Genomic DNA, 12025 nt, shown 5'->3' on the forward strand with positions numbered 1-12025 from the left:
TGACACTTACGTTGCGTTTGGGATTCAAACATTTCATTTTCGACTCGCCGAAGAAACAGACGTTCGAGGAGTTCGGTCGTGGGTGTTGTTGTTTCAGAGTGCGTGTTCCGTGCCGGCTTGTTTGCGGAGTTTCCATCATAGCATCCATCAGCTCCCTTTCGGCCCGCCATCTCCACCGGAGGGGGATGAACTCGTGTTCGCGTTCGGGCAGATGAATTAATTGTGGAAAATTGTTAAATTCCAGCTCGTTGAAGCGGCCACAAATCCAATTAAGCATATACACCGTTTGCGGAGAGTTTGTGCATAATAGAGTAATTAAGTTTTCATAGAAAAGGGTTTTTGACACCGCACACACGCCAAAGTAACTTGGGGTAGGTTCACTCTTACAAAGACAGTAAATCGAGAGTGGCAAAAACAACGGCCGCAGCATCGTTTCCGGTTCCGCTTTGCTAGCCGGATTCTTATAAGAGGGCATAAAAAACACAGAGCTCAGTGGACCCAAATCGGATTATTAAGTCTATGCCACAAAAAGGATGTCTATTGCGGAGAGACTAGGGTTGCATTCCCCCTCCCGCCGCCGAAGCCCCGATTCCTGCAATTCCCTTTATTGACAATCTCTCTGCACAAGTCGCTGCATATCCGGGCCTCCAAATATTCGGGGGCCTTCTTTTGTGAGTGGTTTTTGGCCGCTCGCTTTGTTTCTTCCCCCCACTTGGCGCAGATATGGGCAGCGTCAGCAGCTGCGGGATAGTGGGATTGCATAATGTCCAGCTTCCTCTCCAAAAAGTAGCCCAATGCGATTCAGGCTCGGGAAGTAGGTCTGCCCTCTGGGAAAAACAAGTTCTTAAATCTAAAGGAAAATTCATAGTGAGTGTATCCCCTGCAGCAAGTATTTTAGTTGAGATTAATGCACCAACAATAGAGACACATTACTATTTAAATCATACAAATCAAATTCGCTAGACTTATATATATATTATATATTTTCATAAAAGTAAATGCCAAGTCCAAAAGAATGATATATACACTGTACTAGCGCTATAAGAGCATAAATATAAATCCAGTGCTAGCATTAAAATAAGATAAAATCTTGTACCTACATATTTAGGTGACCTTCCTAATTTCCAAAAACGCTTATCTAATAACTTATTATACTTTTGGTGGGGATATTATAAGTTGAGCAAAGGTAATGAAATTCTTGATCAGCATCACTATAGTCGTACGTCTGTTTCAATACCGTTTGCGAGCTCAGTTTTAAAGACAGCTTATTGTAACGGACGTCTATAGCCTCCCGTAGAAAAAAACGGCTTAGGCTGCTTTTGCTATTACTATTGCACAGATAGAACTAACTTTTATTTATCGTGTTTCCAAATGAATCCAAACATTAAAGTGACTTCTTCGTTGTTATACTCTTGGTATAACAAATGACTTAGGGAAAGAGACTAAGCCGATTTCAATCAGAACAGAACTAAATGCACCCACAATCCGAATTTGTCTCTGTCTCATTTGCTAATAATACCCCTAAGCTGGGACCTGTATAATCAACATAATCCAGGCGAAGGGAATGTCAATCCCCAACGTCCAGTCCGTGGGAACTGGACACATGTGTGGGGTTAGGGACAGAGAGCTATGCAAACGATTCGCAGGAATTTCGGAAAGGAGGGGCGTATTGGGGTTGTCGGTTGACTGGTTGACTGGGAAAAGGAAGTTGGCTTCGGCATCAGCAAATGCCAGGCATTGATGTGTCCATCAAGTGTCTCCGAGCGGGTCAATGAACCCCCAAGAACTAGAACGTCCGATAATAATTGATTGGTGGGAGAAATGGGATAGGGAAGGGAACCCACACAAACAGCCTGAGTGGGGGTATGTGAAGTATCTGGAATATCTTCAACTTGACGGGGACGTGAATCGGAAATTGGCGCTCTCTGCGGAACGCATTCGGACGTGTGATGAGCCAATTTCACACATGGCAGAGGCGGCGAAAAAAGAATAAAGTCGGAAAAAAGAGTCTGAAACCAAAACAGAGAGCGAGCCAAGTGCAATGCCCCGGACTTCAGTTGACGCTGCACTTTTGCCACCTTGTGGAGTCGCCAAAAATAAATGCCAAAAGCCATTTCCACTTCCCGTTCTCCCCCAAATGAAAAGCGGCTTTCTCGCTTATTATGTTTGGTTCCCCCCAATTCAAAGGCCCATATGTATTCAGACATATAGCGGCGCCGCCATTCATCACCAGATGAGACCTACACCCCCCATACTATGTGGAGTTGCGGATGCGGAATCGGAATCCTGCTGCTTTCTGTTGTTCTCTCTATTAAAATGCCACATTTAAATGCCGAGCCTCATAAATGTATCTCTCCTCGCAATGCAGTGAAAGAGCAGCGGCATCAAAATTGATTGCTTTCACATGGACACGAACTCGGTGAGCCCACTGCCGCCGATGGAGGAGGCCATGGACAGGGTCAGCGAGAAGTCGCCCCCGGGAACTCCCAACGGCATCGAGATGCCCCCGCCGCCAGATGAGAAGTGAGTTCAGATTTCCCACAAGCCAAAAATAGCCCCTAAATGGGTGTAAATTCAGTTGTTTTAAGTACTGGAAATATTTAAATATAAGTGCAAAATGTTTCAGTTAAGTTTTTAATAATATCCTTACTACTTAAAAAGGGCAATCAGTGGTAAAGCTTATAATTTGTAATGTTGTAATGAACAAAAATAATTTAAAACTATTTATTTATTTTTTTTTTTTATTTATTTATCTTTATTTTATAGCAGGGGCAATTTGCAATTTAGATTTTGACACTCTTTAGTTCGTAGCAAACCGAGAATTGCTTTGTTTTTAATCCCATTTTAATACTTCTACAATACTTTTCATGCCTAAAATCTAAATCCCCTATATTTATTGAGACTCAAATATAAACCGCTTTTCACCAGAATCCTTCTCGCCTGCCCAATCAATCCCCCATTTGCAGCTAATCAACACAATTTAGTCAGCAGATTCCCCAGCACATTTGTTTATCAATATTTAAGTAAATTGTGTCACTTATGCATGGCAAATTCGAGGCAGGCACTCTGGCACTTGGAGAACGAAGAGACCAATTCCCCGGAGGCCAATTTGGAACTCTTGTCTAGCCGGCAATTGGCCTTGCTCATCTCCGATGCTCAGCCGGCAGTCCGAACCTGTAACTAAAGATATGGAAAACAAAGCCCGACTGAGGCATCCGTTCTATGCCTTTAATCGATTTTAATGGCACCACGCGGCGTATGTGTAACATTTACATAGGATAGGACACGGGCACGTTAGGAATTACCCCAAAGACTAATTAAGAATAACGAAGGACAACAAATGTCGACGCCTACACACCCTTTGAAGGTGGTAAGGTGGTAAGGGGTACTAGCCACTACTCGAGGTTATTTTTACGCGCCAATTTCCTAATTCACGTATCTTCGAAAGTCGTAAATTTTATTTTAATGCGACCTCGTCGCAAATCACACAAAACCCCGGCACATCCTTCCTGAAACCCGTACACCCACAAATTCAACAGTTGATCGCGTGCGCGAAACTCACATAGTAACTGGCCGTAAACATTCCGCCCGGAATCCTCCTTCTCCTGCGTCCTTTGGCCCCGTCCTTGTCCAATTTCTGGCACGAAGCTCGGTAAGCTTCAAGTAATTACTGGTATTTTTCCTTCTTTGCCCGGGGACTCAGCCTTTTCGCCGCCTCGTTTTCATTTCATTTTCATTTGCTTTTCATTTGATTTCCAGTAATTTTTTGGGCGCGTTGCCCGCACAAAACCCACTGGCTTATGGGCTCCAAGGAGCCGGAATAATGACCCAAAGTCCCAGGGTGTGTTTGTTGTCTGTACCGACGGGTGGGAGTGGGAATGGAGCATAAGGTACATATATAAATGTGGAAGTGGATAGCCCTATCCCACTGCACGAGTAATTGCTGACCCAGTACTTCGCTTGGAATTAGTGAAAGTCCCGCTTCCATAAATATTTGATTGATTCTGGCTGCTGCTGTCAGGTGTTTTGATTGGTCCTCCTATTTACTTACTTATTTATAGTCACAAAGTATTGTTGACAAACAGGTGTCCCATTAATTAGCTTATAGGTGGGGGCTTAGGAACTATTTCTGTCTTGTTATATGTTCCTTTTTTGTTTTAACTTGTGTGAAAAACACTTTCTTATCGCAGGGCCGGAATTTTCGGCCCGTCAGTTTCTAGTCAGCTGATCATCTTGACTATCTTTTTATCTTTTTAATCTAAAAAGCCTAAGCAACAGCCTTTAAGACCACGAGTTGCATAATCCAAGGTCGAGGCGGAAAGACACCATGTCATTAATCTTCATAATCAACAAACCTTATACAAATAATTAACACATCTTAAACTTCATATGTCCCTCCATCATAATGGTTCACTTCTCCGCTATGAAAGTTCTCTCTTCGGTTCAGTTCCTATATAAAGTGATATCCAAGTGGTTGCGATCCCTGCTAACAATTTAGATCAGAAGGTGTCTCCGCTCAAGTATCGCTACGAATCAAATACTCATTGGGTCTAAAACCCAGCTCGATCTTTTAGTTCCGGAAAGCTTCGGCCAGAAAATTGAAATATATTTTCATTTGTATCTAGCTGATCGCCGCGATCTGGTCGTTCGTTATTACACTTCATTTGATAATAAAATTCAGTGAATGTAATTGAGGATTTTCGTGCAGTTGTTTGTGTTAGTGCGACGTTAGCAAAAGGAGCAATATAAACAAAAGCATAGGAAAAAAGAGAATATTTAAAGTGCTTTGTTTATATTGAACTTGTGTGCCACTTTTCTACATTTTTTGGATGCTTATTAGACGCTACTTGCGGATCTGCCGCTTTCTTTGACTCAGAAACCGAGTCTTGTTCGACGTAGTTGGACAAGAATCGAAATTTGCATCCATGGGAAAGGCACCTTGATTAATTTCATCGTGAACTTGCGGCCCCACATGAATAGATAACGAACCGAATCCGTCACTGTTCTGGGATCGCTCTTTGGCTCCGTGTGATTGACAAATTAACGCATTCAGCTTCATTAGCATCTGTATCTAATCTGGAAAAGTTCTATTAGCGATTAGCGATTAGCGATCCCACGGTCAGACGTCGGTTTTCAATTGTCTCTCGAATGTGGCATTTTACAGAATCGATACAGAAGTCCAATTACGCGCTATACATAAACGACCTTTAGTTGGTCCATCCCAGATACACATATATAAAGCTATATAGAGCCGATCTGTGACGCACCGCCCAGCGATTCTACGTCTAGTGGGTGGCGGGGACAAAATAAGCAGAAAACCCCAACGAATTTCGGCCCAAATAGCAACACTTGGCTAAATGCGTGATCGCCACTTGGCCAAAATGCCGCGTGGAGGAACGACAACAGCGTAAGTCCCCGTTCTATAACGTTTTATATAAAAACCACCCCCCAAGGCCAGACTTTAGACCCAAAATAAACAATTTGCGTGCTGTTCTTAGGCGTATTAATTCAATTTAAACAATTGTGGCCTGTGGAGAAAAAGTACTTCGGTCGTACTGTGTACTTGGGTACGCTGGATGATCGTGTCAGGTTGTTGTAGCGCGAATTCGATTGTATCTGCAAGATACAGTTTCAGGCATGTGTGTACGGTTGGGTCGGATTATTGTACTGGACTGGATACCCGCACTCCCTCGAGAGATCGCTTTAATTGAAACCGCCGCGACATCGACAGCGTCTCTAAACAATTGCTGGGCATTGTAAAGTAACCCCCTACCAGATCGGATCAGACCGCACCAGTACATATAGTATGCCGTACTCGTACTTCGTCATAATCAACCCGCAGGATACACAGAAGTGTGTTCGAGCATTCGAGTGATTTTCAGCCATGCGTGCGACAGCAAATGTTTTAATTCGCCTCGATCCGTAGACTTTTAATTGTGCATTCCTCGTCAGCTCGTTACTTGTTACATCTGATGGTTTCTTTAATTGAATTGTGCCCTGGCTTCCTGCCGCTATTTCTTCCCACTTCGTTTTCTCTATTTTCATCTTTCGACCAGTTAACATTGCTCCACATTTGAGAACTAAGCTGGCCAACTACTGTCATAATTAGCCTGCTTTGTGGCAGCCTTCACCTGAGTTCTGGTTTCCCTACTATCTGATTAGTACTTTTTGTTGTTGATCCACTCGCAGTCGGTCATCTGGCTGCCATGGTCACCATAATCTCCATCACATGACTGAGATAAGCAGGTCCCTAAATTTACTCAAGGTTTGAGGAGAGATATAATATGATGGAGGCTTAGACATAATTCAACACAAGATATAATATCATTTTGAACTTGCTATTCGCAGATTGTAAATACCATGTGCATATCTCAGGTACGAACTGAACAAACTTCTGCTGATAATTTAACATTCGTGGGCATTTCCTAAATTAAATGCTATAGAAATTTCAGAACTTAATTTCATTTAAAATTTATGTTTTATCCGTCGCATAATTGACAAGCAGATCGTTTTTAACTTCATATCCTCAAGGCATTGTCAGATCTTCATAAATATTATTGTTATAAGTCGAAACCAAATGAAAAAAAATTTAAAGTTTTCTTTTTTTCTATCTTTTATCTTCTTAGCTCAGTAGCTTTGCATGATATGTCAAGTCATAAGTACTCCTTGCATCAATCAAGATATGTAGTTTTCCCAGCTTATATTTGCATAAATTATGCATTTAATTTCCATTTTTTAAATGACTTTAGGAATTTGCAGATTATGCTGCAACATCGATGCGCTTTCTCTGTTTATTTACCTCCCATTTTCAGTGGGTGCCTCTGTAGAGTCAATAGCCTCTTATCCACGTTGACCCATTAGCCATGAGTCGCTGCACCTAGGCCAAATACCAATACGCGGCTTTAAGACTCGGGCTCAGACCGAGCCCCAAACTGAGGCTCATGATCAGGTTCAGGTTCGAATGCACCAAACAGGTGGCGGCCAACAAACAAGTTTTCCATAAAACGAAAAGCTTTTAGCGAAAATTTCTCAGCGCAGCCGGCAAATGAAAAGTGAAAGAGATACAAATGTGCAGCCAAAGATACAGATACAGATACACTTACACCCATTGGTGTGGGCTTGTTTTCCAACAATCTGCGGCAAGTGAAATGTGTGTTAAAGCAAACAGCCACTGCAGCTAGAGTGATACCCCTTGCCTCGCCCCCCGAAATGTGTTGATAGCTAAATGCCTGCCCCAACCGCAGTCCCAATCACAAACCCAAACCCAGACGCAGCTGCAGCCACAGATGCAGCCACATTATACATCCACGTCCACGTCCACCGAGGCGGAGGAGTGCAAGTTGTGGCAGACAGTCGTTCATTGACACCGCCATCGGATGCACTGCAAAAAACAATATCATAGATCTCCATTTATCCTGTTCAAAACGAAAAGTATTAGACTACACCTAAAAAACATTTATCTTATCTGGAATTCTAGTCATAACTTTAAAATGAGATCTGTTACGCAGAGAAAATTATTCTACATTTTAGGTTACAATATAGGGTCAAAACATTTTAAAAAGTAAAATAAAGCATTTTAGATAGCATTAGTAAAAAAATGTGTATAAAAAATTTAATTTTTTAAAACGTTTCAGCACTGTTCTTGCACCTAGAACTTTTGCTCATTTTCTCTGTGTCTTTGACTGCACTTAAAGTCACTCAAAAACTTAATTATAAATTAGTGATTATATTGATAATATAAAAAAGGTTGATAAAGAGATACAGAGAGTCTTACGAAGACTTATGTATTGTTGATCGATGATCTATGTATTTATTAATTTATATTGATAGCATGGTAGCTCAAGTTCAATTTAGCGCATATGGCGAAAGCAAAGTGCACCCATCTTCAAAACTGGCCACTTAAAAAAATAAAAGTTTATTAAAACAATTATTGGTTTTTAAATAAAAGATCATCATCTTATCTATCAAGTTCTTCAGCCTACAACACTAACTTCCTAACTTCATGCTCATTAAAGAGTCATTGTATTGCTGTATTAATTCCAATTTAAAATCAAGGCTTACAAAACTTTTTAAAGATCAATTCTCAAGAAGTGGCATTTGCATACTGAACAGCATCGCCATTTTTATTTCACATAAATCTCGGATAAGCCAAGACTATTTCTCCAAGTGCCTCTGATCTTTGGGCTCTCGCAGCCACGCCGATCACGCTCCGCCGTATCCGATGCTCTCCGCGGATTGTGTCGCATGTAAAGTGGAGCACCCCATGGCATTATCTTCGCAGTGATGCAAGTGTCGTGAAAGCGAGAGTGCAGCGATGATAGTGATGGCTGGTAACTCGATTCGCTTTGGCTCTCATTATCACAACATGGGGCTCGCACTATTAATTTAAATAATAGGTTTGTTTACACTCGATACGTTGTTGCACCAATGCATTTCGGAATTTCGAACGAAACCAAGGAGCTGCACTTGGCGATGATTAGTGGCTCGTTCGTGGCCAGCAATGCGTCTAATTACCCCAACTCCAGTTCCTCTGCAGGCTGTTTACTTTCGACAGACCAACAGATGGCTTCGGTTTGCTGGCCATTGTGTTTTTGTGGGACTTCTCCCACTGCACTAGACACTATGCTGACGATGGATCCGTATCTGCGTATCTTTCGCGTGGGTGAGATCATTGCGCTCATCATCAGCCATCGAAATTGTATGTCATACGATCGCACGACAAGTGATGAAATTAATATGACGCAATTGGGTGGAAACAATACACTTTTGACTTCATTACCCTTTCCCTTTCTGTCAAAACTTAGAACAAACTTCACCCGAAAATACACATACACCAAGCCAAACAATTGCAGCAAAAATTTAGGGACAAGGTGATAAGTTTTTACGAAAACTTGAGAAAGGAGTCGGAATGTGAACTTTTCAAGCCAGAGCTACTTCACTCATAAAGGAAAATTGAAAATTTGCTAGTCAAATTAGATAATTGCGTTTTTGTAGATCCTCTGTGATTCCACTTGATCCATCTATCTATCTGTTGTCTATCAATTAAGCCGATTAGCAGCACATTCAACCCACAATTAGCGTAATCTCTTGAGAATCTCTGGTAGAATCTCCATAATTCCAAGGCAGCCCCCGGAACCATCATAAATTGTGTTTAATGAGGCAACCCACATTCCCCACTTTGTGTTTGGGAACACATATATTCTAGTCTAAATCCCTTGTTAACTTTGTAATATAAGTGATAGATAGACCTAACAATATGAAACCAATTGACGGACCCTTTATCGATGAACTGAACCGCATGATCTTTCGTCGTCCCAGCTTTATAAAAAGCCGCAAAAAGAAGTAATTGATTGTGTACTGTATTAAGTGTTGTCATGGCTTTTTCCGGGCTCTAATTTTGTTACAGACGCTATGAGGAGGATCCGGATAATGCCTGGAACTGCTGCTCCTGGTGCGAGTACTTGCTTATCGTCATCCTGTCCACTATCCTCCTGGTGGGCGTCCTGGTCCTGACCCTCTTCTGGGTGATGTTCTACCGGGACGGATTCGCCTGGTCGGAGAGTCCCAAGCAGCAGTTCAACCTGCATCCCATCTTGATGATCGCTGGCTTCGTGACGCTGTCCGGATTTTGTAAGACCCTCTTTATTGTGTGGGATGTACTAATCTGACTCGAGACACCTCTATTAGCCATCTTGATCTACCGTTTGTGCCGATGCGTGAAGCACATCTATGTGAAGCTGATCCACATGTTCTTCCACGCCGTCGCCATTCCGTGCATCGCCCTGGGTTTCCTATCCGTCTTCGATTCCCACGAGGCGTTGCAAAAGGTTAACTTCTACAGCCTCCACTCGTGGCTGGGCCTTGTGACAATGGGCATGTTCGTGCTCCAGTTCGTGATCGGCTTCTTCAGGTGGGTCTCCATGCCACGGTGTCCCAATCCAGCATACTAACCAGCCCCTTCTATATAGTTTTCTGGTGATGTTGTGCTGTGAGAACAAGACCTACAGCTGCCGATCCGCCATGGTGCCCATCCACGCCAGTTTGGGCCTAGCCAACTTCTGGCTGGCCATTGCCACATCCGTCACGGGACTGATCGAAAAGGAGCGCGAAACCGTCAATGAGACGAACGTGAGGTATGAATTGTTCTTTTATCGCTACAGATTTACCTTATAACCTGATTTTAAGTCAATTAAAATAGCTTTTAAGCTGAATCACTGCCAAAAAGTCATCACTAAGCGCTTAATCACTAGTGATTTTGTACGAAGCTTGGTAACATAGGCATGTCCTACGAATCATCACAGCACTAAACCATCACAATTTCTAGCGCACAATCACTGTCTTTTCGTCGGCATAATATTAAAAGAGAGTGATTGCACAAGAAAGAGTCATGGTTATGTGACCCATATTTATTTATTTTCCATAAGTACAAGCTGGACAATTTTAAACAAAAATTGCATTATTATCAAAAAGAAGTCGTAAAGAGTTTAATACATTTATATATATTCTTTATCAGCATCACCAGCTGATACAGTTTATCCGCATGTTTCGATCTCTACATTTAAATCCAAGGTTCTAGGATCAATATGTTGATAAACGTTAAATAATAGCTTAAATTTGTTTATTCCACGAGTTTTGTGGAACCATAATCTTGGGTGCCGCAAAATATCTTCCAACCGAATTTCAATAGAGTTCAGAAATCTCGTCTTACCAAAACACAAAAGAATTTTAATTGTTTCGCCTGAAATTGTGTTAATAAAGATTTCTGTAAGCCTCGGAAATAAAAAACTACAAATGGATATATTTCTTTTTAATTCAGTACACAGAGAGAACTCTAACGTTCTCATCTGAGTTGAAAATGTTCTTAAAAACGGAACGCAATTTTGGAAGTTGAAAATGTTTTCATTGTCCTTGAATCAAGTTAAAATGGCGGTATTGTATATGTTAACAACTAAACTATTAGTCCGGTCAGTAGTGTATACTTATCAAAAAGTTGTTAAGAAAACTTAATTTAACTTTTATTTTTTTACCGTTTCGTTCTAATATTCAGAACATTGATACCAAAATGTACTTACACGGTTTTTAAGAACCAATGTTCTCAGTTCAAGAACAATGTACTTGAATTTTTCCCTCTGTGTACTATCTGTATCATGTTCTAAACTTTGGTTTGGGTGACGTGTATTAATTTCATTCCTCCCTCTTCGCAGCCAGGAGAACAAGCTCATCGAGCATTACATCACCAGTGCTATCGGGATCACCCTGATCTTCATCGGCATCATCGTGACGTTTGCGGTGCGGCGGTCCAACGCGCCCGCCTCCGCGAAGGTTTACGTGACGGAGCGCATTTAGACGGGACGCCCGGCTCGGCGGAGTCTCCGTCGCCGGATTTTGTCCACGGCCAGGACTGGAAGCGAGTTGCAGCAGGTGTATCCGAGGATCCAGGACCTCGGTGACTTCGACTGGACTTGGGGAAATGGATCCACGGTGTCCTTTCGCCAAGCATAGCGCACAGAGACCACGCTTCTACATCTCTATCCGAACCCTTTGTAACCTTTAATATGCCAAATTAAATCCTCTTCATACACTTAGACTACTCCATACTATACGGCGCTAATCAAAATCTTTACCACTTTCAACTTCTCAGTAGATGTTTAGGATTAGGAATCTCAGATGAAAAGAGCCGACCAAGCAAGCAAATCTAATCAAAATTGACGTGTTCAGCCGAACTTACTGATGCACTAAGGCACTCACAAGCATGATTAGCCAGTTTTTTGGTACTATAGTAGAATTTTGATATAAGCCCATGTAACTAGTGTATGTACCGTACCATGTAACGCATTCAATGTGAGCACTCGGACTCAAATCTGTCGCATTTGATGTTTTTGTAATCGTGCTAATATTTGTATTTAATGATGCGCTAAGCAACGTAAGCTGTAAACCAATTTTACAAACAAATAATAAACGATACTTTTGCCCTGTCTGAGGGGTCTCATATTATCCCGTTTAATTTTTAAAGGATAATTTTCTT

General features: G+C 41.8%; 1 protein-coding gene across 3 annotated transcripts; it reads left to right on the forward strand.

Moving 5' to 3' along the window:
* The first annotated feature begins 49 nt into the window (after window positions 1-49).
* On the forward strand, window positions 50-11994 carry LOC119550988 (cytochrome b reductase 1). 3 transcript variants are annotated; one of them, XM_037860024.1, is made up of 6 exons: window positions 50-371; window positions 2369-2523; window positions 9407-9630; window positions 9688-9910; window positions 9969-10133; window positions 11205-11994. In XM_037860024.1, the coding sequence occupies exons 2-6, from the start codon at window positions 2405-2407 to the stop codon at window positions 11344-11346; spliced, it is 873 nt and encodes a 290-aa protein (XP_037715952.1). In that variant the 5' UTR covers window positions 50-371; window positions 2369-2404; the 3' UTR covers window positions 11347-11994. The 3 variants fall into 3 exon arrangements, with proteins under 3 accessions (XP_037715952.1, XP_037715954.1, XP_037715953.1); XM_037860026.1 differs by lacking the exons at window positions 50-371; window positions 2369-2523 and adding exons at window positions 4607-4716; window positions 5165-5407; XM_037860025.1 differs by lacking the exons at window positions 50-371; window positions 2369-2523 and adding an exon at window positions 8815-9342.
* Window positions 11995-12025: the final 31 nt, after the last annotated feature.

Source organism: Drosophila subpulchrella, chromosome 2R (genome assembly GCF_014743375.2).
Source record: "Drosophila subpulchrella strain 33 F10 #4 breed RU33 chromosome 2R, RU_Dsub_v1.1 Primary Assembly, whole genome shotgun sequence".
In the NCBI taxonomy this organism is placed as follows: domain Eukaryota; kingdom Metazoa; phylum Arthropoda; class Insecta; order Diptera; family Drosophilidae; genus Drosophila; species Drosophila subpulchrella.

Coding starts and splice junctions, on each gene's coding strand:
- LOC119550988 (XM_037860024.1), top strand. CDS start 2,405: ATGGACACGAACTCGGTGAGCCCACTGCCGCCGATGGAGGAGGCCATG. Junction 2,524..9,406: donor CCCCCGCCGCCAGATGAGAA/GTGAGTTCAGAT, acceptor ATTTTGTTACAG/ACGCTATGAGGAGGATCCGG. Junction 9,911..9,968: donor TTCGTGATCGGCTTCTTCAG/GTGGGTCTCCAT, acceptor CCTTCTATATAG/TTTTCTGGTGATGTTGTGCT.